Source organism: Pelodiscus sinensis, chromosome 1 (genome assembly GCF_049634645.1).
Source record: "Pelodiscus sinensis isolate JC-2024 chromosome 1, ASM4963464v1, whole genome shotgun sequence".
Taxonomy (NCBI): domain Eukaryota; kingdom Metazoa; phylum Chordata; order Testudines; family Trionychidae; genus Pelodiscus; species Pelodiscus sinensis.
This window is the reverse complement of record NC_134711.1, coordinates 125,546,795-125,573,647: the sequence shown is the minus strand read 5'-3', so window position 1 is coordinate 125,573,647 and position 26,853 is coordinate 125,546,795. Positions and strand designations below refer to the sequence as shown.

At 51.7% G+C, this 26,853-nt stretch overlaps 2 protein-coding genes and 1 long non-coding RNA gene across 6 annotated transcripts; 2 read left to right on the top strand and 1 right to left on the bottom strand.

Annotated features, from left to right (window-relative positions):
* The first annotated feature begins 1,300 nt into the window (after window positions 1-1,300).
* On the top strand, window positions 1,301-11,322 carry LOC102463393 (protein mono-ADP-ribosyltransferase TIPARP-like). 3 transcript variants are annotated; one of them, XM_075900356.1, is made up of 7 exons: window positions 1,301-1,419; window positions 4,741-4,854; window positions 5,990-6,390; window positions 6,884-7,055; window positions 8,626-8,813; window positions 8,901-9,155; window positions 9,830-11,322. In XM_075900356.1, the coding sequence occupies exons 2-7, from the start codon at window positions 4,807-4,809 to the stop codon at window positions 10,272-10,274; spliced, it is 1,509 nt and encodes a 502-aa protein (XP_075756471.1). In that variant the 5' UTR covers window positions 1,301-1,419; window positions 4,741-4,806; the 3' UTR covers window positions 10,275-11,322. The 3 variants fall into 3 exon arrangements, with proteins under 3 accessions (XP_075756471.1, XP_075756476.1, XP_075756465.1); XM_075900361.1 differs by lacking the exon at window positions 4,741-4,854; XM_075900350.1 differs by lacking the exons at window positions 1,301-1,419; window positions 4,741-4,854 and adding an exon at window positions 4,906-5,575.
* A 3,263-nt stretch (window positions 11,323-14,585) lies between these two features.
* On the top strand, window positions 14,586-16,966 carry LOC106732007 (uncharacterized). Its single transcript, XR_012900949.1, has 3 exons — window positions 14,586-15,044; window positions 15,492-15,581; window positions 16,145-16,966. It is a non-coding gene; the product is annotated as an uncharacterized LOC106732007 (long non-coding RNA).
* A 2,720-nt stretch (window positions 16,967-19,686) lies between these two features.
* On the bottom strand, window positions 19,687-24,814 carry LOC102463158 (paired mesoderm homeobox protein 2-like). 2 transcript variants are annotated; one of them, XM_075900406.1, is made up of 4 exons: window positions 23,625-24,814; window positions 23,085-23,335; window positions 22,548-22,637; window positions 19,687-21,984 (listed from the first exon to the last, which is right to left on the bottom strand). In XM_075900406.1, the coding sequence occupies exons 1-4, from the start codon at window positions 23,818-23,820 to the stop codon at window positions 21,658-21,660; spliced, it is 864 nt and encodes a 287-aa protein (XP_075756521.1). In that variant the 5' UTR covers window positions 23,821-24,814; the 3' UTR covers window positions 19,687-21,657. The 2 variants fall into 2 exon arrangements, with proteins under 2 accessions (XP_075756521.1, XP_075756528.1); XM_075900413.1 differs by having other exon boundaries at window positions 19,688-21,984; window positions 23,085-23,332; window positions 23,625-24,813.
* Between the last annotated feature and the right edge of the window lie 2,039 nt (window positions 24,815-26,853).

Here is a 26,853-nt window from a genome sequence, read left to right as displayed (position 1 = left end):
TGTGGCTACATACTTGTCTCCATCACTGTACTATTTCCAGCCCCATCTCTCTCTTTAAAAAATAAATGACCATTACTGAGTGCCTGCATGTGTCTTTAAAACACATGAATTTCTCAAATTCTAAAGTGAGAGGTGACCTAATGCCCAGTCTCCTGAGCCTTCTGTCCTTCCTTTCAGCTGCTTTGACAGCAAAGTCATGGTGGTATTTTTTGCCATGGGGTGGAATATTTCTGAGTGCCAGGCTCTGCTCCCTAATTGACATTGGGTGACCGCTTAGCCAAAAGGCCTCCATTGATTTCATTAGGCCTGCCTACTTTACTATAGTACTACTCAACACCAGAGACACGCTGACCCTAAATCACTCTATTGATACAAATCTACCTTTTGTTGCCAGTCCCTCCCCTTTGGGCATTCAGCAGTAGAGCCTACTGCCTCCACCTCTCTCTCCAGGTGAAAAGGGAGATCCTGCCATCAGAATCCCCTCCCCAAGCCAGAATCCAGGGGCAAAAGATCAGTCTGGTCCATTCCCTCCCCGTCCTGATGCTTTGTCACATGAAAGTTGGCTGGGAGTACAAGGGTTGTCCCCATCACAGCTCCACTCTCTGGGCACATATGTAAGTGTGCACACACAAGCAGTGGCTATGGGCTTGTTTGGGTTCCTTTCAGATCCATGCGCTTCCCTGTCCCCCTTCTCTTCCCATGCCATGTCCCATCATATAAGATAAGTTGTCACTCCACCACATGACTTCATACAGTGAATTGTGGGCACTATTGGTGAGCTTCCCTTCCTGTACTCAAAGTAAATGCTGTAATTTTGGGGAGAATATGATGTGTTTTCCATGCTCAACAAAGTGGTCAGAACCCTTCTGTAAATGGCAAACTCAACTCCACCATAACTGTGAAACTGCAAATGGAGCTTCTGTAACTGGGATCTACTTTAGCGCCGTAATGTGACTCCATTTGCATCCATAGAAAAGCTCTTCTATCATCCCACCTGTTTGCCCACCCATGTCCTTTGGCCATGCTGCCTAACTATGTTTCTACCCATTCATGCTGGGAAAATCAGGGGACTTGCCCCATGGCATATAGCAGCAGAGGTGGCTCAGAGGACCTGGCTGCAGAACAATGCCAGCAGGACAGGGGATGCTACACACCCAGATGTCCAACTGCACACAGAGCTGGGAGGACGGTGGTCAGATCAAATTGGTTATGTGGGCATGTGTACGTGAACCCAGAACATTACAAAAGGGTGGTTGCTGTCTAACCCTGCTGTGTTACATACAGTGCATTTCTTCTTTAGGGGACTGACACTTTTCTCCCACCCAATACACATTTTGTAAACCCCAGTGACTCCACTGGTGTCTGAGAGAGAAGAACCAAGCCCCAGGATCCCAAAGACACCTGAAAGCTTTTGTCTCAGTGAGTAGCTCAATGTTCAATGTAAACACTGATATGTAAACACAACAACCTGGGGAAGGTGGGTTACAAGCTGTGGTTTGCAAGGATGTAGATTTTACTAATATTTAATTATAATTGTTTTTCTGCAACTCAGTGGGCACAGTGGGTGACAAATCAATGTAATTGGTCTTTGACCATGGCAAAGCTTACTTGAGGTTATCTTTATCATGCTGTGGAATTGTCTCATGGCCTCTGTAGGTGTGTACTGCATGGATGGTCATGATGATGTAAAGGGAGGTAGGGGACTGTCCATTGGTGGATAGGCCTGGTACTGGGCTAGTCAGCACAGTGTAGAGAAGGTGCTGTCCAAATTCCCTGGGAACTGAATGACCACTGTGGCTGGTGTGTACTTCATAGGCACTTTAGGAGAAATTGGGACCTTCTGTGTCCAAGGACATGCCAAGGGTCCTCTGATCACCCAGTGAGAATATTAATCTACTGCCCCACATGTATTCTTTCAGGCGTTACTAGAGCAAAAATTCAAGGAAGGGGGGAAATGTCAGGAAAACAAAGCCTCCCTTTGAAGAGCAGCCCTACTGTGAAAAGTAACTGTGTCAAACAGCCCCATCTTTATTGACCCTTGGTGAATCCAGAGAAAAGGTGCTTGCTTGATTTACAGGTAAAACAACTGCCTCACAAACTCAGCTTAGGATCTGAGAGTCAAGCTGAGCTTTTCCTTCTCACCCATCAGCAGCAGTAATTAGTATTCTACAGACAGGCTGTGTCTACACTGGGCCACTTATTCCAGAAAAGCAGCTGCTTTTCCAGAATAACTTGCCAGCTGTCTACACTGGCCACTTGCTTTTCCGGAAAAGCAATGACAATCTACTGTAAAATTGTCAGTGTTTTTCCAGAAAAACTATGCTGCTCCCGTTTGGGCAAAAGTCCTTTTCCGGAAAAACTATTCCGGAAAAGGGCCAGTGTAGACAGCACAGTAGTCTTTTCCGCAAAAAAGCCCTGATCACAAAAATGACGATCGGGGCTCTTTTCCGGAAAAGCGCGTCGACATTGGCCACGGACGCTTTTCTGGAAAAAGTGCTTTTCCGGAAAAGCATCCTCCCAATGTAGACGTGCTTTTTCCAGAAATACTTATAACAGAAAACTGTTCCGTTTTAAGCATTTCCGGAAAAGGGTGCCAGTGTAGACGTAGCCGTAAATTCTACCCTCAGTGACTCCTGAGGAACCCAAGTGTAGTCAATAGGGAGGACACGTGTACGTACGGACAGAATTTGGCCATGCAGTTAGAGCGTAGAGCAGCTAGCAATGGTGGCGACAGGCACAAGGAGGGAGAGACTCCTGCTCCCTCTCCTGGAGCTGTGATGGCTCAGCAGCCTGAACAGGAATAAAGACCAGTGCCATTACAATAAGCAGATTGACCTCTGGATATACTCCAGGAGCAGATTTGCTGAATTAAAGGGTTCTATTTTTTCAGTCACTTTTCAAAGAAAAGGAAGAATCCCAAGCCTTGTTACAGGCTGGGGACCGACTGGCTAAGTAGCAGTTCAGCAGAAAAGGACCTGGCGGTTAAAGTGGATGAGAAGCTGGATATGAATCAGCAGTGTGTCCTTGTGGCCAAGAAGGCTAATGGCATATTAGGATGCATTAAGAGGAGCATTTCCAGCAGCTCTAGAGAAGTGATTATTCCCCTTTATTTGGCACTGGTGAGGCCATATCTGGAATATTGCATCCAGTTCTGGCCCCCTCACTACAGAAAGGATGTGGACCCATTGGAGAGGGTCCAGCAGAGGACAACCAAAATGATTAGGGGGCTGGAGCACGTGACCGAGGAGAGGCTGAGGGATTTGGGCTTATTTAGTCTGCAGAAGAGAAGAGTGAGGGGGGATTTGATAGCAGCCTTCAACTTCTAAAGAGGGGGGTCCAAAGAGGATGGAGAAAGGCTGTTCACAGTAGTGACGGATGACAGAACAAGGAGCAACAGTCTCAAGTTGCAGTGGGGGAGGTCTAGGTTGGATATTAGGAAAAACTATTTCAGCAGGAGGGTGGTGAGAACTGGAATGGATTACTTAGGGAGGTGGTGGAATCTTTTCAAGAGATTTTTAAGTCTTGGCTTGACAAATCCCTGGCTGGGATGGTTTTGTCGGGGTTGGTCCTGCTTTGAGCATGGGGCTGGACTTGATGACTTCCTGAGGTCTCTTCCAGCCCTAGGATTCCATGAAAGCAAAACCACATTCAAGTGACTATACAGCTGAGGAGAGGTGCTTGTAGGAGACCCCAAGCAGCAGCACTACAAAAGTCTCTCAAATAGCATCTTTCACTGGTGTGTTCCAAATTGTAGGGAAAGAGGCCATCTATAGCACAGGTGGGCAAAATACAGCCTACGGGCTGCATTTGGCCCTTCAGCCTTTCTAATATGGCCATCTAGCTCCCGCTACAGAGTGAGGTCTAGGGCTTGCCCTGCTCTGCACACTTCCCGGAAGCAGCAACATGCTGCTTCTCTGGCTTCTATGCACAGGGACAGCCAGAGGGCTCCGTGCGCTGCCCTCACCCCCAGCACTGTCCAGGCAAGGCTAATTGGCTGGGAACTGTGACCAATGGGAGCTGTAGGGGCGGCACCTACAGACAGGGGGCATGTGTGTGCCTAGCCACACCTCCTTATAGGAGCTGACCTGTTACCAAAACCGGCAAGCAAGGGGTAAAGGGAAGAGTTCAGGCCAAGCCTTGCATGTGCCAAAGCCCTATACAGTGCAGGCATGGGCAAGCTTCTCTGCCCCTCAGCTTCCTTCCTACCACTCCAGAGCTTAGCTATTTCCAGCTTGTGTGCACCCTAATGGTGCAGGCCGGGGTGCTTAGAACCTGTTTACATGCTGCCCCTCTCCTAGGTTCTCCCCTCAGGGTGTGCAGGGCTGCTCTGTACCCTAGCTACTCTTCCCCTCTTGAGCCACCTCTCTGGCCAGGTTTGCTGAAGCCCCTGCAGCCAGGCTCTTGGGCCGGTGCTCAGTGCATCCTTAGGGCTTATTTCTTTCCTGCTGGCACTGTCACCAGAGCTTAGGAGGGGACTGAGTTATGTCTGTGGCTAACTGCAGTTTGGAGGTGTTAGCTGCATTTTGATACTGTACGGGCAAGAAAGGGACAAGCTGTTTGCAGCCGTAAGAGAGCGGGGAAGGGAGGTGGTGGCGGGAAGGAAGGGATGACCTCTGGAAAAACATGGGCCAGGTCATCCCCACTCAGACCCTTCTGCAGCTGGAAGTGGCTCCTATCCCTTCTCTCCTATATAGTGCTGAAAGGCTGCTATTTGTCATATGCTGGTTTGAACCCCAACAGAAATCTAGGAAGGAGGAAGAGAGGTCAGATCATTAAGTCATCCCCATTCCCATGTGAGAGAGAGGCATGGGACTATGTGTGTGTGTGATTTCTCCCCTTGGAACCTTAAAGAAGGTAAATACAAACTCCAGCCATGCAGTATTTCTTTTTGACAGGAACTCAGTCAACTTGATGTTAGTTTGAATGTTTGTGCTGCAGAATTCTGATTGTAATTGAACTCGCTTGAATATGAGTAATTTTACCAGGTGTCCTGTATTCAGCACAGGGAAATATGGTTAACTTACTCAAATCCTGTTTCCACCCTAGTCCTTTCTTTGTGTTTCTTAACTTTACCTACACTTGTTATTCTTCAGTGGTATGGACTACATACACTCCCCAGACAATATTTCCCAGTGGGAAAAAGTATTTACCAGACTCCTTAATATTTGGTGGCAATGGCAGTAGTACGGAGATGTAGATTATACTAGCTCACTGAATACTTAGCAGAAGGGAAGAGAGATGCCTGTTCACACCCTTCCCTTCATTAATGTGCAAGTGGGACCAAATGTTTCTCCTATTCCATTTTGACACCTATTAATCACTAAATTTAAATCTACCAATCAGAGCACAGGGCTTCCCCCTGATTCCCGCCAATCAGAAGGGAGCATGTTCCAACGTTCTAAACCCCTTGCTCCTACACAATGCGGAATCCTCATATTCAAAGAGACGCAGTGAGGCCAGGCCTTTGGGAGGGGTCGTTATAGTCTCAGCCCCAGGGAGAAGGATGGGGCAGAATAACTCCACCGAGCTACCAAACCCACTAAAAACAAGTGCTGCCCCCAGCTCACCCCAGCAGGTGGGAATTTCCATGGGAAACAGTGGCTGGCAGAGGCTGTGCTGGGAACCAATTCTCATGCCCTCAAGAGAGGAAGAGATCCCTGTGGGAAAGTATTGGGGTCTCACAAGGGAGAGATACATTTGTGCTGAGAGGGAGGGTAGGAGTCCCACCCAGTGGATTTAGGCCAAGTTACCTGTATGTATATTGGGGAAAGATCCCAATGGAGAGCACTGTGAATTAGGGCTGCGAACAACAGGCGCTGGGGTGGCTGGGACGCTCTGTGGGTGGTTTATTGGGACCTGTCAGAGGAAAGGTGCCAGTGTGGCAGCAGTGCAGGCAAAGTAGGAGTGGGGGTGGGGTTTCAAGCTAGAGACCCTGCATTGAGCTACGTTGAGCTTCAGAATTACATTTCAAAATTGCTCTTTCTCCCAGGAGTTGGATTCTTCCCAGGAAGAGCCCTCTGGCTCCCCTCAGACCTCAGCTTCCTCAGCCAGTGGAAGTACCATTCCCAGAAGCCCGCCCCAAAAACGCAGGCGCACGGCCAAGGGAGAGACTTCTCAGAGCCAGAAGGAGACCGGCATGTATCTGGGTGGTGACAGTGAGATGAGATTTCACATTCATCCAAGAGATGGGATTAAGATCTGCGACCACTTCCTGCTGGGGCACTGCACTCAGAGGGAAAGCTGCCCCCTCCACCACACCCGCTATCCCTACCATTGGCAGATAAGGCAGAGGGACAGCAAAGCTTGGCAGAGTGTCAGTGAGTCAGCGCAGCGGCACCTAGAGAAATTGTATTGTGACACTGGAAAAGAGCAGATTAAGTTTGTGGACAAGTGAGTGATGCAAAGCCAACTGCCAGTGCTGGAGTCTACCAGCAGGAGGAGCTGTAGCAAACAGTGCGAGAGGTTCTGGGGTGGGGAGCTCATGGTGTCTCAAGTCCCAGCCCCAAACCCAGCATAGGGAATTCCTCTCACATGTCCCTCTTTCATTCATTCAAGTCCCCTGTGTCCTACACGTGTGGGACTCCCCTCACTCTTATTGTGGAAAATTATTTACATCAGAAATAGACTCAAGAAACTAAGGTTACAGAAGGGGTCATTTGCATTAGAGGTGCAGATCCCAAATTGAGGACTCTGGGGTAGGCCACAGTGCTGGCTGCTAGGAGCTCCCACCCCACTGTTGTCCTGGCTTTGCCTTCCAGGAGGTACGATAGGGAAGGTGGCAGGAGCACTGGGTGCAGGTGGCACTCCTAGCTACTCCGGTCCTGGCCTCTCGTAGTAGGAGATAGTGAAGGAATTATTTACTGTTTCCTCCTCTTTCTCACAGGGACGGTGCTGTCGGGAGCATTTTTCTGCACTCTATGAAGCTGGTTTGCTTTGGACCCTACGACAAAGTGCGGCGGCTTTCCAACACCAGTGATCCGAAGGAGAACCCCCACTTCCCCACAGAGTGGGCAGCCTATTGGAACAGAAGTGGCAATTGGAAGAAGTATGAGGAGGTGAGGAAAAGGGAAAGGCAATCCAACCTACCTCCGGAATCTCGTACTATGCATTCCCCTAAAAATGCCTCATTGCAGCACACAAGGGAATTACATACAGTAGTTAAACCAAAAACAACAGCCGCAAGCGAGACACACTGAGGGGCTCAGGCAGAGGCGAGAAGGTGTGTGGGGTCAGTGGCACAGCAGGGGGGCCATGCTAGGGAGGCACCAATTTAGTCCCCCTCCACTCCCCTGTCATCGACTTGCCTGTTCCTCTTCTGCCTGCTGCCACCGGCTGGAGCCTCCTTCCCACCTCTCCTCCTCCAGCCTGACCCTTCTCCATCTCTGCCAGCGGGTTAGTGCATGCAGGGGCCTGGCCCCAAACTGGAGGGGGCAGGGGAAGACGCAGTACAAACTCCGCCCCTTCCTCCCAGGGTTGGGCTCAGTCATGTGCCAGGTTCGGGGCCCCGTCGCATGGCAGTGGGAGGGTGGGGTGCAATTTTTGCCTTTGTTCCAGGGTGCATAACACCCTTGCTACTCCACTGTGTGGGGGGAAATGCTGAGAAAGGGGAAGGAGCCTTCATCAGTGGGAAGTGAAGGGGCTATTTCGGCCTTAGGGAAAACCAGGCTGAAAAGGATAACGGGTTCTTTAAAGAAATGAAAGTTTTGAAACCTGGTCCTAGGTCAGGCATGTGTAAAATATGATCTGCGGGCCAGATCCGAACCGCCAAGCCACTGGATCCGGCCCGCGAATGCTATGGGGAACCCCAAACAGGCTCCCCGCTTGCCTCGCCCCACCCAAATGCTACTCAGAAATGCAGCTGTGGGGCATTTTTTCTTTAAAAGCTGTGAGCCCGGAAAGGAGAGGGGAAGCTTTAGGAGCTGTTCCCATCTCCAGCACAATCCCACTGGCCGGTTTCTGGCCAGAAACTGGCCAACGGAGCTGCGTTGTTCAACAACAGGCAGCCATGAAGCACAAGAGGCCTCAGAGCACATGGCTGCAGCCTGTGCAAGGGGCAGGGCAGGCAGGAAGGCTGATTTAGGAACCACTGCTGGCTAGTAAGTCTCCTGGCAGAGCCTGCCTCTGGCACCCCACCCCTTGTTTCCCCAACCCTCTGCCCCCCACTCCTACTCCCTACTCTACATACCCAAATCCTCTGCCCCTCTCCTGTACCCCAATTCCCTGCCCTAGGTCACAAGCCAATCCCCTGTACCCCAGTCCCTTGTCCCAGGTCACAACTGCCTCCTTCACCCAAACTCCCTCCCTTACCCCAAGCTCCCTTCTGCACCCAACCTCCATCCCAGACCCCACATCCATTACTACCATGGAAGAGTGCGGCCCCCGGCCACTTTCCAAATACTTAGAGTGGCCCTCAGCAAAAATTATTGCCCACTTCATCAAAGTTAGTCAGGATTGAAGAGAAGCTGGATTTTTGCAGAGCTTTGCCTCTGGCTCCCCCATGTGTCTAAAGAATCATTGATGAAGGTGGCAGCCTAAGGAGCCATGTGTGTGGGTCCTTGGCCTTCCTCTTTGGAGCACTCTCACCGTACACCTCCCCTTCCTTTCCCTCTTTCTGTCTGTGATCAGCCCATCTCCCAAGGTCTCCTGGCTGCCTATGAGCAAGACAAGGACAGCTACTCCTTCGAACACCAGGGCCACTTCTTCACTGTGGATGTGAAGCGTCGTGTGCAACGTAATCGGGACAAGGGATATGTCCGCCTGGTCCAGCGCCGGCCTGCCTATCGCTCCCTGCTCAGCATGGTGCCACATCTGAGGTAAGTGATCCCCCCCAGCAACCATGTTTCTAACAGAACGCAAGCAGCATTCAGAGGAGATCAACTCTTGTCTCCCTATCTTCTCAGGACGCTCCCTAGAAGAACCTGGGGAACTGACATCCTTGGGGAGAATCCAAGGGATGGCTACTGTGGCTCCTACCCTGCAGCCTCGGTCCCAAAGCCTGCAGATGGGCAGGCTTTCCTGAAGATGGAGGTGGCACCAACAGAGGTTGCATACCACAGAGTTTGTGCTCTCTTCCACCAGACTCTCTCAGAGGAAAAGACACTGGTGCTGGGGGTGTACCGAATTCGGAACGATGATCTCTGGGAAAAATATGCCAGGTACAAAGAGAAATGTTATGGGGTGTGTGTGTGTGTGTCTGTGTGTGGAGAGTGCTGAGGAGGGAATGTTGGCACTAGTGCCTGCACTTGTGGAGCTCTCTGTAAGTGTAAACTTAATGCCAGTGCAGTGGAGTGTAGAACCCATAGTGCTGGAAGCCTATAAGTGTGAGCCCTGGAGCTAGTCCTCTAAGGTCTGCACTTATAGGAGTATGGCTGGAGTGAGTGTTCTAGGGGATGAATATTAGGGCTTGTTTCCTCCAATGGGGTTTTAAGCACACCAGTGTGAGCATGACTGCTTCTTGTCTGACTGTTCCCTGTGCTGTTGGGTAGGTAGCTACAGCTACACTGGAGTTTGCATATTTGTATGCATCCTCAGGAACGGGTGCGTGGATCCTAGTGCACTGGGTTGCATGTATTTGTTTGCAGTGCACAGATGTGAGTCTGTGTGCTGTGATGGTTAGAGCCTAATGTATTCAAATTACTTTGAATGAACTAGTGTGTCATTATTGGGGCTGGGGGAAAACTCCCTAACTCCTGGCAATTCATACTTTTGGCGCTTATCTATTGAGTAAGTGGAGATGGAGGCAGGGTGGGTGGAGCTGGCCTCTAAGTTTCCCCAAATATCTTCACTGTGCAGGAACTAACCCTGCTTTTCCCCCTGGCATCTCATTCAGACAGAAGGCTGCCATGTCCCAGGCATGCTCACTGCAGGAGAAACACCAGCTGGAGAAGCACCTCTTCTATGGGAGCGCTGCTGACTTCCTGGAGCCCATCTGCCAGAAGAACTTTGACCCCAGCTTCTCAAGGCTGCAGGCCCCCATCTACGGCAAGGGCTGCTACTTCTCCAAGAGTGCCCTCTATTCACACCGCCATGGCCTGGCATGCAAGGCTGGGCTACGCTACATGTTCCTGGCCAAGGTGCTAGTGGGCAAGACTGCTGTGGGGAATAAACTTTTCCGGCGCCCCCTGCCTGTGGTGCCTGGTGGGCAGCTCTGTAACTCCCGGGTCAACAGCAAAAGCAATACCCAAGTGTATGTGGTCTCCGACAACTGCCAGTGCTACCCCTACTTCCTTATCAAATACAAGATGCTATCTGACCCTGTGGCAGTGGATGACTGATGGTGCCAGGGGAAGGAGCTGCTCATTACAAAAGATTTGCTGAAGCTGCTTTTCTGTTCAAGCGCCACTTCCCCAGGTGGAGATAGGGGTCACTTTTTGTTGTCACTTACAGCCGTCCTGTGCTACTTGCTCTGTAAAAGCCCCTTGTGCATCCAGTCTTAGCCACAGCTGAGCCTCCCAGTGTATGGGGAAAACAAGGCCATGTAGGTTCAAAAACACTCTAGTTTCTGCCCCACCTCATCCTATTCCATCTCCCCAAATGTCCCCATTCTGTGGTCAGCTTCACCCTGTCATGTTCACTGCCTGTCCAAATGCAAACATCCCTGCAGGCTGTGCTGTCAGATACTGCTCCTGGCTCTGAATGAGAAGCTGCTCCATTACACCAAACAAGTCATCACCCTCCATGACCTCCCATTGCATTTGTGGACTATAATATATGATTCACAAAAAAAAATGCCTCTTTGTTCATGGCTCCTCTTCTCTTCCACCTTCTAATGGAGCCTTCTGCCCAGGAGTAATTGGTTTGTCAAAAACTGTTTGCATGGGGACTTGCTGTGGTGGATGCTAAGTTTTCTAGTAATAATTTAGTATTCTAACTAATACTGTTAGAATACTCCCCCTGAATCAGAGCACTCTGGTGTGTTTGTAATTATTTAACTTATGTTATACAGAGGCAGGGTGGCTGTGTGCATCTGCTATGTCTAGTCTATTGCATGAAAGTCCCCAGTGTCAAGGGTCAGGGGATGGCTATTTAGGCTTTGCTCCCAATGAGAGTATGTCTCCTGCCTCTGAAAGAAACCCCTGTGATCCTGTTTTTGGACCTAAGAACTGGTCAGTTGTTGGTGAGTTAATATGTCCCAATGCCTATGAACCTGCAGATTGTTCATGTATTCATATAAGCAATAATTGTTTGATTTTGCATTGTGTTATTAGCATAATTACTGTTACTTTGTTTGCTGAATTGCTTTGCCTTCCTAATTTGAGATCACTTGCATTATACTTTCAATTATTTTTCTTGTGTTTAAAATTAAAGAAATAAGAATGTTGTTTACTACACCATATCCATGTGACTTAGATGGAGGGAGGGATAGCTCAGTGGTTTGAGCAGTGCCCTGCTAAAGAGAGGGTTGTGAGTTCAGTCCTTGTAATAGGCCATTTAGGGATTTGGGGCAAAAAATTGGCAGACATGGTACTTGAGCCTACTGTGAAGGCAGCAGATTGGACTTGATGACCTTTCAAGGTTCCTTCCAGCTCTAGGAGATAGGCAATCTCCATTAATCAATGATCTTAGTTAATTAGACCATTTATTTAACTTGGTTAAACACCCCAGCAATCACAATTAATGTAGTTTAAGAAGTTACTCTGTATATAATTATATAAATGATTGGAAGGAACCTCAAGAAGTCATCTAGTCCAGCCCAGCATGACCCACACCACACCACACACCTGCATTTTCAAAGGTGCAGTCACCCGAGATGTTAAGCAGGTGACACCCTTTTTTTAAAAAGGCCTGATTTTCACAGAGCAATGGCTCATCACTTTTGGAAAATTGGCAACCTCTTAAAGTTTCAAGTCACATAACTAAAAACTAGTACACTCAGAGCATGTCTACACTACACAGTTTTGTCCACAAAAGTCAGCTTTCATCAACAAAACAATAGAGATGTACACCCTGAAATGCTTATCTCACTGATGTAACTCTCTTGCTATGCTGATATAAGCAGCAGGTTTAAAACAAAAGGAAGTTTTTCTTCACTCAACGCACAGTCAACCTGTGGAACTCCTTGTCAGAGGATGTGGTGAAGGCTAGGACTTTAACAGGATTCAAAAAAGAGCTAGATAGATTCATGGAGGTTAGGTCCATCAATGGCAATTAGCCAGGATGGGTAGGAATGGGGTCCCTAGCTTCTGTCTGTCTGGAAATGGGTGACAAGAGAAGGATCAAGTGAGGATTACCTCTTGTATTCCCTCCCTCTGGGGCATATGGCATTGCCCACTGTCAGCAGACAGGATACTGGGTTAGATGTACCTTTGATCTGACCCAGTTTGTCCGTTCTTATGTTTTAAAATAATGAAACCACCTTTATAAGATATAGAGCTTTTTGTGACATAGAGTAATGCAGCATTAGTGTAGACACTGCTTTGCTTATGTCACCCTAAAGCAGTGGTTCCCAACCTTTTCAATCTATCAAAATTTCAGGACTCACCCAAACAATCCATTTTTCTAACAGCCCAGCTAAACCCTTCCCTCCACTCTTAATAGCTTTTGAACATTTAGAGCAGGGTGACTTATTCAAAAAAGTGAAAAAAATGGTAAAAAGTGACTGACCCGTTGATAAACCAACTCCAGAGTTGCAGCTTGTCAGCTTCAGTGTGGGCTGAGGGACGTGCAGACTGAAGAGCATGGAGCTTCTCAGATACCATTGGCTGCTGTTTGCCCAGGCTGCTTCCTCAGCTCCTGGCCCCTCTGTCCTCTGCCTAGCCATGGAAAGAGTGGGCTTTCATGACCAAAGGGAGTTCTGGAGCTGCCAACTCCTCAAGGGCAAAACTTTGGGAGGGTAGGGGGCAAGGGCGGAACTTGGGGAGCTCAGGGCAGCAGCTGTGGGCACCGGGTCATGGCTTGAGGGGAAAGTGCTTGCATCCTCTGTATGCCTCTCACACACCAGCCAGGTGTGAGAGGTATGCACAGCATGCAAGCACTTTCCCCATGCTCCGTTAGCTTCCAGAGAACGAGGTCAAAAGCACGTCACCACCTGGCATGCACTGCTATTGCTTCTCCCCTCCCCTGCACTCCAGAAAAGGGGAGGCGGGGAGGTGGAGAAAAGAAAACGAAAAGTAAGGATCAATGGGCCTGATCTTTACTTTTAAAAACTTTCCGCAGACCCCAGGTTGGGAACCGCTGCTCTAAGGCATCACCAAAAAGAGTCCCATGATGCCCATTGTGACTGCTCTAGTTACCAGTTTGAACTAAGCTAGCTGGAAGCCAGGTACACAAGCATGTGTCTCTCCCTCTTTAAAGGCCTGGCAATTTTTGAAATTCTGCTTCCCGTTTACTTGGGCTAGAGAGCTTACATTGCGGCTTCCTGCTGACCAAGCCCCACTGCAACTGTACTGCTGCCTGGCAAAACCCAAGTTGTTGGAACTTCTGAGTCTACCGGGAGAGGAGGCTGTGCAGTCACAGCCAAAGGAACTTGGAAACCTATTGGCAGATTGCTCATGGCATGGTGGAGAAGGGCGCAGAACGGACAGACAGGGTCATCCTAAGATCAAGAAGCTGAGGCAGTTGTACCTGAAGGCCAGAGAGGTCAATCATCAGTCTGGTGCATCACAGAAGACATGCTACTTCCACAAGGAACTACACACCATCCTCAATGGTAGCCTCCCATCCATTGCCAAGAGCCCCCTGGGGGGCTGGAGGCCGCAGCTAGCATGAACCTTAAGGGAGACAAGGAAGTGGAGTTGGATGAGGATGAGGAATGGGTGACAGGAGCATCCAGGGGCATGGAAAGCCAGGACCTCTTTAATGCTGGAGGGATTTAGTCAGTCGCAGCACTCTGGGATACCTGACGCAGGAGAGGGGACTCTGCTAAGGACTCATTGTGCTTTGATATTGCAGGGAGATATGAGCACAAGCTCAGTTTTTTGTTTTTTTGGTCCCAGGAGAGGTGAAGGTAGCCAACACTAGCACAGTATGCACCTGTTTCTCATTCCCCTCTGCAACTAAGCAGCTGGGACCCTGTGGAAGTGTGTTGATGTGCGCTGGGATTTCCTGGGAACTTTTAGAGAGAGCTCTAGGACTTTCCTGGAGTTACTCTGCAAACTTCTGCTGAAGGTTCCTTGGATAGGCTGCCTTGTTTCTTCCTCCATGGTAGAAGACTTTGCCAGGCCTTTTGGCAATTCCTTCTGTAGGGACCAAAGCAGCACCCAGGCAAGCAGCATACAGACTTGGTCTGTAGCCGCTCCACACATGTAGGAGTTGCATCGTTGCATTTTCAGTTACCCTCGGGAGTGAGATACCAGCTGCTATCACCACTGCCTGTGGAAAAGGTGCCTCTTGTCATTCCGTGTTCGAGCCCAGGCGCCCAGCTCCCCGCAGCCTGCCTGGCACTCCGCTGGCCCTTAGGCCGGGGCAGCAGGGCAAAGTAGAAGGTAAATGAATCACTGGTGAAAGGTAAATGAATCTTGGCAGTTCCAGGTGACTTTGAACTCAGCCTGCGGATCAAATGTTCATTGATCCAATCACAGACAAACCCAATCACGGCCCAGGGGACGCCCTCCCAAACCGCTTTTCTAGTAAGTTGTGCAGGTCGATACCTCAAGCAATGGAGAGATTTAAAAATGCCAGAAAATCCTGTCAGTGACTAATCACAACCCACTTCGAACCGCCCTTGTCTTGACTGGCCAGAGCTGGGCAGAGGGCGGGGCTGCCTTTCTCACCTCCTTGAAAGGAAGCGGAGGCAGAGTTAACACGGCATTGGGGGAGACAAACCGTCCCCTGTCCAGCTGCTGTTTAAAGTAGGACAATGTCTGAGGAAGCCCCGTTTGCAAAGTGGAGGCTGAAACGCTCCCTGTATTTCATAAGGGAAACCGAGACGCTGCAGAATCAGAAGGGTTGCAGCTGCACAAACACCGAGCAGAAAGGATCGATGGGTTTTTTTCCTTTGCTGCAGTCAGCTGCGCATCCTGGAGTCCTTTTTCCAGCGGAAGAAATACCCCAACCTGCCTGAGGCTGAAATGCTGTCGGGGATGAAGGGAATCACTTACCAACAGGTACGTCCAGCCCCGCACTCTCGGGCTCTGCTTTCCTCTCTCTGCGGCAGGGACAGTTTGCACGTGGGGTTCCTCCAGCCAGGACACAGTGCGGAGCCGAGGCCGAGCGCGGGGGCCGTGCTGGGCTCTCAGGGAGGTGCAGACACTGGGGCTGGGCGGACAGTCACTGGGACCTGGAGGGAGCAGGGGAAAAGGTCTGGCGGGACAGAGGATATTTCATGCGCGGGGACAGCGGCGAGGGATCCTTCCTTCTGTGCTGGCCTCCCGTTACCCATCCAGGGTCATCGCCATCTGCAGTGGTACCCGGGCCTCTGCCCTTCTTCCCAGGGCCTGGGGGCGGGCGGGAACAGGGCCCTTCACAGCCCCCCAGGAGGAGGGCAGAAGGGACGGACATCGCGGGGTCCCTGAGGTTCCTTCTCCTTCAGCCCCTCTTCTCCCCCCTTCCAGATCCGCGTCTGGTTCCAGAACAGGTGAGGGAAGCACCGGAGACTTTACACTGGAGACAGGAACCTTGGGAGCAGCCTCTCCGCCCTGCAGGTGAGACCCCCCCCCCACACTCACGCTCAGCGCCCCCCGCTCCGCTCCGCGCACACACACGCACCCGCACCTGCCCTCCAGCAGGCAGGCGGGGCGCCCTGGCAGGGAGCGAGGGGAAATCCCCGGGTGTCTCGGCAGCGCTTTGCGGAGCCCAGCCCCGATGCCCAGCGTGGGGAGGCCGCGCAGGGCCAGTGAAGCGGTGCAGCTCGGCTGCTCGCCAGCGGCTGGGGCCTGGCTGTGGTGCGCGGGGACCTGCCGGGCTCGCAGCCTCACACGGCCCTGCCCTCCGGCCGTGGCCGCTTGCCGGGGGGGGGGGGGGGGGGCTGGTTTCTGGGCTATTGGACCCGGCTTAGGGGTCAGGTCTCCCCTCAGAGCGTCCCAGGCGCAGGCAGAGTCGCCTCCTGCAGGTCACTTTGGGCTCCCCGGGGGCAGACGCTCCTCCAGCGCCGCCCGGGCGGGTCTGGCAGTGCGGCCGGCAGCGAGGGGAGCTGGGCCCCGGGCATCGGGGCGGGGTCTGGGCTCCCTGAGCTGTGACTGAACGTTCTGCTCTCTCCTCCCTGCAGCCCCGGCCCTACGCAGAGCCCGCACACGGCCCGCTCTCCCCGTTTGACTGGCCAGCAAACCCTGTGTGCTCGGGGCCTGACCCAGCCCTTCCGTGGGCTCTGCAGGGACCAGCGAGCTCTGCCTTTGACTCCAGAGTTCACCTGCCTCCTTGCCAAACAGCTCCCAGCCCTGGTTCCATGAGTTCAAAACACAACCCCCGGAAGCCAGTAGAGGGACCTCGCCCCCTGCTGTGCAACCTGTGGCTAGTGACTCTACCTCCTTGTAGCTTCCTCCACTCCCTCAGGTCCAGGCCCTGGAGTATCTGGAGCCTTGTGCTGATTAAACTCTGCTCTCTTCAGAAGCACTTGTGGCCACCCCGGGTAACGTTACCTTCCTGTCTCTACTCCTCCCTGGCTCTGTTTCCCTGCCTGGGTCAAGGAGTTCTCACACTTTTCCATTCCTGAGAAGTCTCTGACGCCCTTAGCTCATGAACACACCACGATTTCTTCAGACTCCAAGCTGAAAGCTTGAGAGAGGGTGGGGGGAACGCTAAGGTCTCAGTATTTGTAGAATGTTGTGCGTCCTCTTTTCAGTGATGCTTTTCTGCTGTCAGGATGAATTCATTATCTTATTTGCTAATTTATAATAAACCAGTTTAAAGTGATCTGTACAGTGTCTGAGCTGTAATCAGTTCCAACTCTCACAAGCTCTCCTCACCATGAAAAAATTACCCTCCTGCCCCCCATTCTCCTAAAACCCACGAACGGACCAATATAAATTGTGTGGGATTACCAAACGTGCCGATAACCCTTCTCTAGGACAGAGGTTCAGCTATAGCTGGAGGGAGGACCTGTCACACTAAGAAAGAACATAATAATCTGCGGCCCTTACAGGGGATCGAACCGGTGACCTTGACATTATTATCACGCAGCTTTAACCATCTGAACTAACCAGTTAATTTTCATACACACGTGATATTTACTGGTCATATTAATCTTCCCAAAGACTGTAACAGCAAAGTTGTTTCACTGAGGCTCTGACCCACAAACTTCATAGGAACAGCACCAATAGAGCTGGCAGCAAAGGTCCTGAACCAAAGTGAAACAAAAAACAGGACTGTGTAGCACTTTAAAGACTAACAAGATGGTTTAATAGGTGATGAGCTTTTGTGACAATTTTCTTCCACTATTTGATCTGAGGAAGTGGGTCTGACCCACGAAAGCTCATCACCTATTAAACCATCTTGTTAGTCTTTAAAGTGCTGCACAGTCCTGTTTTTTGTTTCAGCTGCACCAGACTAACATGGCTACATTTCTACCACTGAACCAAAGTAACTGTCCTGGGACGGGGCTCTCATTAATTTCTGTAGCTAGCACTGTGCTCATGTCCAAGGGAGCAGGGCGTGGTCTCTGCCTGTCTGTAAATAGAAAGGGACTTTGGACCCGAGCTTCACACCACTCAGTGATCTTATTAACAGCTAATGTGATTATGCTTCTCCTTTCCCAGGGACTGAAATGCTGCTTAGTCACATGCAAGGGAAGCTGCCTTGGTGCAAAAATGTATCTCTGATAATTTTCTTATCTAAAAAGAAACTATTAAATAAATTAAACTTGTATTACTTACAAACTGCTATTCCAGTGGACGAAATCAGCACTGATGAGAATGCTAAACCCGTCACTTCCTTTATTAATGTGTGTCCCTAGTTTTCTCATGGATTTTAATGGGAACTGCATTCCCAAAGTCCCAGCTTTCATTCTCATAACTGTGGGATGGCAGGTGCTGGTCCAGATTCAATATAACTAGAGCCCCATTTTAGAGAAGGCTTTATATTTTGTGTCCCTACAGCATCAGACTGTAAACTCGCTGGGACCGTCTCATTTTCTCTTTGCTCAGATCCCAGCACTGCAGAGCTTTAGGCATCTACTATAATATAAACAGTAAGCCAATGATGTAAGCTTCTAATTCCTTTGAGGTTTACACACAGCAGCTGTCAGTCTGGTTCTGACAGAATCACACTGTGACGGCGCGTTGGGGTCCCCCGTCTCCTGCACCCCGAAATGGCGCAAACAGACTGCACCAGCCAGTGGAATTGAGGGTGGTTTACTGCTCCTCCAGCACAGCGCAGCACAGATGTAATCTGGTCACAGGAACTGGGCTAGGATGCCTCAGGCCCCCTTGAGATGGGGGAGACTGGGCCCCTAAACTCCAGCTCCTCTCCCTAGGCTCTCCTCCATGCCCTCCGACAGCCAGCAACCAACTCCCTCACTTCCAGCCCTGCCCCCCAGCCAAGGCAGCATCCACCTTCCTTTGTTCCTCTCCATGGGGGGTGTCTGGCCACTGGTTTGCATAGTGACTCATCCTGTTTTGCTGGGTCGTGGTACCCACAGCAGCCAGTGGGGGTTCCCCCAGAGCCAGCAGCATAGAAACCAGCCAGGTACCCCCACTACGTCACACACACTTAGCAGGGGAAGAAAATATTTTTTCACTCCCAAGCAGCGGGAATCGTGCTGTGGGCTGAAGCTGAAAAGGGAGGGGGTCTATGTAGAAGGAGGACCATATGCGAGTCCCTCTAGTTACAGTATAGAAAAATGCAGGACAATGTAGCACTTTAAAGACTAACAAGATGGTTTATTAGATGATGAGCTTTCGTGGGCCAGACCCACTTCCTCTGAGGAAGTGGGTCTGGCCCACGAAAGCTCATCATCTAATAAACCATCTTGTTAGTCTTTAAAGTGCTACATTGTCCTGCATTTTGCTTCAGCTACCCCAGACTAACATGGCTACATTTCTATCATTACAGTATAGAGTGAGCTTGGTTCCTGTGGCAAGGGAACAGATGCTGACTGAATACATGGCGGGGGGTGAAATGACCAGTATGAAGGGTAGCACCAGAATAAGATGGCTTCTCCAAATCCCTCCACAGCATGTAGTTTCCCCGTGCCCTATCCTAACTTCTGCGCCTAATTCACAGGGTCCCCCTGCAACTTCCTTCCTGGGGCAGTCTGTGGGCATTACCAGTTCTTATTGTCCGCGCAGGACAAGTCTGGGCCCTGCTGTAGCTAACGCATGTTATGTATGAGTTATCCCCTCCCGGATAGAGAACGAAACCTAAAACTGCTGGTTTTGGTAAAGGACTTTTCCCGACTCCTCCCTGCTCTCTCTGTGTCAGAGCCATAGGAATGGACAGCGCTGTCTGGGCGCCATATCAGATACTTGGAGAGAAGTCAGCAGACTGTGTCTTCTAACGCTATGTGGGCTGCATCTACCCGCAAAACAGCCTTTGGCAGCTATGTTGTTGTTATGGATATACCGTGCAGGAGCTGAGACCACATGAGAGGACTAACTGGAGTGCATCATGCTCATAGCATTATTATCCAACTAAAAGCCATTCCCTCCTTTTTTGTTCTACCCACAATAGCCCAGTGCATCCACATCACCAATAGCATGGCATCAATGGCACAAAATTTAAATGGATCATTTAAATCTTGCTAATTCCAGAGATAGATGTTAGTAAAATAAGCTGTAACAATACATAAACTGACATCTATGGCATTTAAATCTTGCAAATAGAAAGAAAGAATTTGGCTGCTCACTTTTCTTCTCAATGTTATCTGACTGTACTAGAGCAGTTTCCATGACCTGCACCCAGGCAGAATTTCAGTTACTGGAAGAAGAAATGATCAAGCACAGTAACAGACAACAAAACCATTCTGCAGAGGGCTGTGGGGGCTCCTTGTCAATTCCTTCCTGGCTCCCATGGTAAGTGGCTCTCAAAGGAAAGTGGAGCAGAGTTCAAGAGGTATGTGGTTCTCTTCAGTTCCTGACCTAACTGATCAGCAGGCTTAGCCTTTCCCCTGAAGGGCCCCTTTCAACAGAAGTCCAATCTTCCTGGCCTATTAAATTCTCTGCCTCTCTTTGGTGTCTGGGGGAGATGAACTCCTGGAAGAACCCCTCTTGCTCTAGCAGTGTGAAGCTCCTTCTCTTGCAGATAAGTGAAGCTGCACAACCCTCCTGTGAGGCAGATGAATATTACTCTCTCCAATTCAGAGTGTGAAAATGAGGCACTGAGGGGTGAATGATTTGCTTAAAGCCACAAAGCGATCCCATATTAGAACAATAAATGAAACCAAGGGTTCCAGCTCTCAGCCCTTGTTCTAAGCACTACCCTACACTCCCCCTCTGAACAGATGATGAATATCCTGACAAACATCTTCTGGATGATGTCAGTGGATCCCTTCTCTAGACCCCATTCTGTTGCAGCTACACTCAAGTGTGCAGCAAATGGCATCCGAGTTGATGGAGGAGCCTTTATAGACCAGGTATCCCATTAGTCCTCAGTCTCCACAAACCCTACATTGAATTTGGAATGTGAACCAGGCACTGAGTGGGGAAACAGGTGTAGTGTTGAGCACATGTGTGCAGGATCAAGTTGGGTCTGTATTTGTGAGGCACAAGTGTAGTGCACTTCTGGGACAGGGGATACATTTACAAAACAGACCATTCTATACCTTTGCTTATACCACCAGGACTATCCTAGCTGAAGAAATGTTTAACCCAGGCCATGACTGGTCTGGCAGTGATCCCAGTACAGGTAGGGCCTTAATCCATTATTCCTTCTCACTTGAGAGGTAGGAGCCATCTTGAGCTGCTATTGTAAATTTGTGTCTGAGGGCAAATCAAAGCCTCTCTCCCTGGCTGAGAACAGAGAAAACCAACTGGAAGGCCAAAAGGTTTCCCTGGCAGCAGAGAGCTCATGGGGAAAACATTGGAAATGTGCAGGAAGAGATGTTAGAGCTTTCAAGGCTAGAATATTTGGTTCAGAACTTCTGCTCTGAACCCCATTGATGTTACTCCTGTGCAGTTTGTGAAGCAAGGCCTTAGTAAAAAAGCCCAGCTCCCACAGCCTTTGGCAGCTTTATTATGCTAAGTAACTGTTTGGGGATTAAAAACCTGAGTCACTTTGACACTCTCAAAAATATACCCGCTCCCACCATTAATACAGAACCCAGCCTTAGCCAAGGGCTGGGAGATGGGCTAGGGCTGCAGGTTGGGAAATGATCTGGTCCTTTCTGGGAGTAGCAGGGACATGAATTTAATTTTTTATGGTGATAAGAGGTTCTGGAACTTGGGCCTGTTTATAGCTCAGGAGTAGTACCAGAGACACTCTTGATTAGTTAAAATGGCTTCATTGGAAAATAACACACACCAATGAATACAATAGATTCATTCTAATATTAGGAAAATATCACACGTACAACATTGTCCAAGCACTGAACCCACAGCTTTGTCTGTCTCTCCCTGTCAGGTTTTCACCTTAGAGTGCAAAGGCATCTTGGCAGTTTCACTAGTGAAGGATGCCAGCTATTCCTCAGGAGTGGAGGAGCCTAAGACATATATGACGCAGGCTGGGAAACAGCCAGAAGGGAGTCCAGACATGTACTGAAGTTACTCTTTCTGTCACCAGGGCTTATATCCCCATGGTTAGACTCCCACTGTGAAGTCCCCTGGGAGTCCACACAGAATGAAGAATGAGTCACCAGCATTGATTAACTGTGACAGCTCCACACTCCATGGACTGAACCCCAGAGAAGTGGAGGAAGCTGGAGTTGATGGTCACAGGTTGCATAGCAGGGGGCGAGGTTCCCATGATGCTCTGTGGGGCCCATGAGTTGTAGGCCTGGAAATCCGTCGGGCTGGGAGCTGTTTGGCAAGGAGGCAGGTGAACTCTGGAGTCAAAGGCAGAGCTCGCTGGTCCCTGCAGAGCCCACGGAAGGGCTGGGTCAGGCCCCGAGCACACAGGGTTTGCTGGCCAGTCAAACGGGGAGAGCGGGCCGTGTGCGGGCTCTGCGTAGGGCCGGGGCTGCAGGGAGGAGAGAGCAGAACGTTCAGTCACAGCTCAGGGAGCCCAGACCCCGCCCCGATGCCCGGGGCCCAGCTCCCCTCGCTGCCGGCCGCACTGCCAGACCCGCCCGGGCGGCGCTGGAGGAGCGTCTGCCCCCGGGGAGCCCAAAGTGACCTGCAGGAGGCGACTCTGCCTGCGCCTGGGACGCTCTGAGGGGAGACCTGACCCCTAAGCCGGGTCCAATAGCCCAGAAACCAGCCCCCCCCCCCCCCCCCCCGGCAAGCGGCCACGGCCGGAGGGCAGGGCCGTGTGAGGCTGCGAGCCCGGCAGGTCCCCGCGCACCACAGCCAGGCCCCAGCCGCTGGCGAGCAGCCGAGCTGCACCGCTTCACTGGCCCTGCGCGGCCTCCCCACGCTGGGCATCGGGGCTGGGCTCCGCAAAGCGCTGCCGAGACACCCGGGGATCTCCCCTCGCTCCCTGCCAGGGCGCCCCGCCTGCCTGCTGGAGGGCAGGTGCGGGTGCGTGTGTGTGCGCGGAGCGGGGGGCGCTGAGCGTGAGTGTGGGGGGGGGGGGGGTCTCACCTGCAGGGCGGAGAGGCTGCTCCCAAGGGTCCTGTCTCCAGCGTAAAGTCTCCGGTGCTTCCCTCGCCTGTTCTGGAACCAGACGCGGATCTGGAAGGGGGGAGAAGAGGGGCTGAAGGAGAAGGAACCTCAGGGACCCCGCGATGTCCGTCCCTTCTGCCCTCCTCCTGGGGGGCTGTGAAGGGCCCAGTTCCCGCCCGCCCCCAGGCCCTGGGAAGAAGGGCAGAGGCCCGGGTACCACTGCAGATGGCGATGACCCTGGATGGGTAACGGGAGGCCAGCACAGAAGGAAGGATCCCTCGCCGCTGTCCCCGCGCATGAAATATCCTCTGTCCCGCCAGACCTTTTCCCCTGCTCCCTCCAGGTCCCAGTGACTGTCCGCCCAGCCCCAGCGTCTGCACCTCCCTGAGAGCCCAGCACGGCCCCCGCGCTCGGCCTCGGCTCCGCACTGTGTCCTGGCTGGAGGAACCCCACGTGCAAACTGTCCCTGCCGCAGAGAGAGGAAAGCAGAGCCCGAGAGTGCGGGGCTGGACGTACCTGTTGGTAGGTGAGCCCCGTCATCCCCGACAGCATTTCAGCCTCAGGCAGGTTGGGGTATTTCTTCCGCTGGAAAAAGGACTCCAGGATGCGCAGCTGATTGCAGCTGTACAAGTTCCTCTTCCTCTTCTTTCTCCCCTGCTGCCCTCCCCCCTGAGTGTGGGGATGATCCCTGTCGGGGGCAACAGATACCGCTCGGGGGCCAGCAGCCGTGGTCGGGAATGGGGGCAAAGCCATGGCATCCATCCCTGCTGTAGATACAAAGGGAAGAGTCAGAGGAAGGTGCAAACCCCATGGAGGCGGAGACACGGCCTAGGGGGCTTGAGCAGGTAGGGCAGGGAGGAGGAATCGCCCTCCCATTTGGGCATCTATAGACTAAGGGGGAAGTGGTGGGAGACGCGTCATAGAGAGTCTGGCTCTGGCAGAGTTACAGCATAGCCTGTGGCGCGACGCGGCCAGAGCAGCCCGGCCAGAGCAGCCCTGAAGAAGACCTCCTTAGCCCCAGCTCCAACCCTGACAACCAGCCCCGGAATCGCTCACCTGAATCCGCCAGGCCTGGCTCTGCTCCAGCCCCCGGGCCATGCCTGGAGTTAGCGGGCCCCGCAGAGAGAGGCTGGCTTGCAGCCCAGTCCCTATAGCTGTTGAGATGCGCTCGGTCCAGCGCGAGTGGGATGAGTTCCCATAGCTCTGGAGTCATGGCTGAAAAGGCTTCCTGCAGCTCGGGGGCAGAGTCCATCTTCCTTCTTGGTCTGTCCGCTGCGCTCTGCTCCCCGGCTGCTCGGGCCCTTATAGCCAAGAGCAGGCCATTGTTCTCCTAATTAGGGAGGGGCCAAGGGGCTCCATCAAAGGACCATTTCAAACGGCTTCTCCTAAGGCGCGTTGGCCAGGGAGGCTGAGTCACCCCAGCCCAGCCGGCCGAGGTCATTGCAGGGAGCAGGCGGTGAGGCGCTGCCCAAATTCTGGCGGGATCACTCTGGGGTTGGGGTTTCAGGGCTTTGAAAGAGAGAGGAACCTTGGGGCCCGGTTCCCAGCCCTTAGCATGTGTTCATGCTGCAAGGAGCCCTTGAGCCCAGGCCCCCAACGCATGGCTGCGGAGCCAGAGGGCTCCAGTCCCAGGTGCCAGCCGCGACCAGGGCTCTCTCAACGGGCCAGGGTCAGGCACGGAGCCGTGGCTAGTGACCCAAGGGCACGCAGCTGGTGCCTTCGCCCGGGCGCGCACAGACTGGCCGGCTCAGTACCGCGGCCATCTCCTCTCTCCCGCCTGCTGCTGCGCCCTGTCAGCACTATGGCCAGCTCCCGGGGCGTGCGGCAGGGCCCAGGCATGTCCGCAGGGAGGCCCCCAAACACAGCTCGACCGGCCCCGCCCGGACACTGGCAGGGAACCGACGTGTCTGCTCTCCGCGGCGCGGCGCGCTCCCAGCCAGCCCTGCCTCTGCGCGCCCCGCTGCCTGGCAGGGCACTCAGGGCCAGGCTCTAGCCGCCCCCCCAGGCCTGTAGCCCGCCGTCAGAGGCCGCTGTCGCTTCCACAGGCCTGTGTTTGGTACAGTCGAAGGAAGGCCTGGTGCTTGGGGCAGGGGCAGTGTATTGCAGCAGGAGCGGCCCTAGCCGAGCTGCCAGCAACTGGCACCCTCGGCGAAACCGCGATCGGAGCCCCCGCTTCCAAAGCCCTCAACGGCCCTTTATCTTGGCGCCCTAGGCGACCGCCTCGTTCGCCTACATTGACAGGCTGCCTCTGGCAGTAGCGATCACACCGGATTGCGCCGATGTATGTGGCCAAAGGCGGCTGTCGTGCCATGCAGAGCTGAGGGAATGCAGCTCCCATTTGATGCCATGAGAAAACCAGGGCTCCATTGCAAGAAGGCAGCAAATAGCAATGGACAAATAGCATGCCAATTTATAGTAGGTGTGAAATCAATGCATTAACCCAGGTCTTTATTTTTCTGTACAGCTCAGTGTTAGGAACCCAAGATCCCTTCTCAACACTGCAGCGACCCTTTCATTCCGCTGACATTTGTTCCTGGGAAAAGGACAATCACACCAGCAGATTAATGAGTCACCGGTTCAAAGTCTGCAACAGGTTACACTGCACTCACCTTGTGCATCAAATGCTCATTGATTCAATCACATGCACCTGAGCACATTCCAATAGCTGTTCTCATTACATCCAAATACTGCCACCTGACTAGTAAATTATTTAGGCTGCCAGGCCAAAGCATTGGGGATTTGATAAATGTATCATTTGTGGTGGATTGTGCAACCTTAATTTCGTTCTCTTGTGCATATGCATTATGAGACAGTTGGTTATTGTGTGATCACTATTTTTTCCACACTGGGCCCACAAGTAAATGTATTAAATGTAGCAGGCTGTACATTTTGTGTGTCAAGGTCACACAGTTCAATGTTACTTATTAGATAGTTCAGTCCTTTGGGTGGACAGTTCTCAGGCAGTTAGACAACTGTGAAATACTTGTGATGGACATAATTCAATGTTTAGCTCCAAATCATATTGAGACTAGTAACTGTTGCAATATCTGAGTCTTAGGATACTACACAGCACTTATTTTGAAATAGAGCGCTCTTCCTCTGACTTCCCTTACTCCTTGTACAATGAGGATTACAGGAGTCGGAGTAAGACGTCCTCCAGCTTGACAGTATTTTGACACTATATCTGCTGAGGGTAGCATCCTGCAGGGGTTCAGTCCATGGTGACCTGAGAGGGCAGCTGTTAAGATGGCTCAGCGCCTCCCCCAGTCCCAGTCCCCACAGGTGCAAAGACTTGAAAGGCATTGATCCCCCCCCAGCTGTGTCCTGTGTGTGCAGGTTCCTCAGCCCCAGTGCCACCTCCTTCCCCCTGCTACACAGCCTAACCTTCTGTGGGGGAAGGAGGAAGGGGGAAGGCACTGGCCACTTGTGCATCAGGAGAGCCTGCCCTGCTCAGTCAGGCTCTGCACAGCCCAACCTGCTGCCTGCCCCACAGGAGCAACTGAGGGAAGGGCTGGTGTTACCATGGTGACTGTTAGCTGGGTGGGGCCTAGGCAAGGTGGACTCCCAGTGGCAGGTGGGACTTTCTTATGGAGGGAGGTGGGGTGGCACTCCTTCACCTGTAGCTCCATGGCCCACATGGGGGGGGGGGGAGGAATGAGTTTGCTTTCTTCACCTCCCCCTACCACCTCCCAAGCTGGAAGCCGGAGCTGGTGCTGCAGCCTCCCTGTGCACTGAGTGCAAGCTCCCCCCTGGTGGGGAAAAAAGGGGGGGGGGACTCAGCTTGAGTCACAGACCACCTGGTAGGCAGCAACAGACCACTAGTAGTCCCTGGACCACACTTTGAGAACCACTGCCCTATACCCAGGGGCAGCTGCTTAGGGGATGTAACTATAAACCTGAACATATTGCTCTGAAATTGATATAGCAAAACCTTCAAACAAATTTTTTAAAGGCAATGAACAAACAAACCAATACATTCCTGTTTGAGGATCAGCAGACAGAGAATATCAAAATGAGAGAATTGTAGATTTTTTCTGTTAAATTTGTTTGCAACATTAGATTCCTTCGGATTCTGCCAATTCTAAATGATCATTACAAAATGAAATGTAGATGTTTCACTTTAAAAAACAGCTGTGTGCTGCAAGGTTTATTTGACCTTGAAAAAACTGTTCCTGACTGAAAATAGGAGCAGGAAAGGTGATAATTTGTCTCACATTCATCTTACTTCAGTGTTAATTCTGCCTCCTAATTCATTTCCGTAAGGTGAGAAATCCAGCCCTACTAC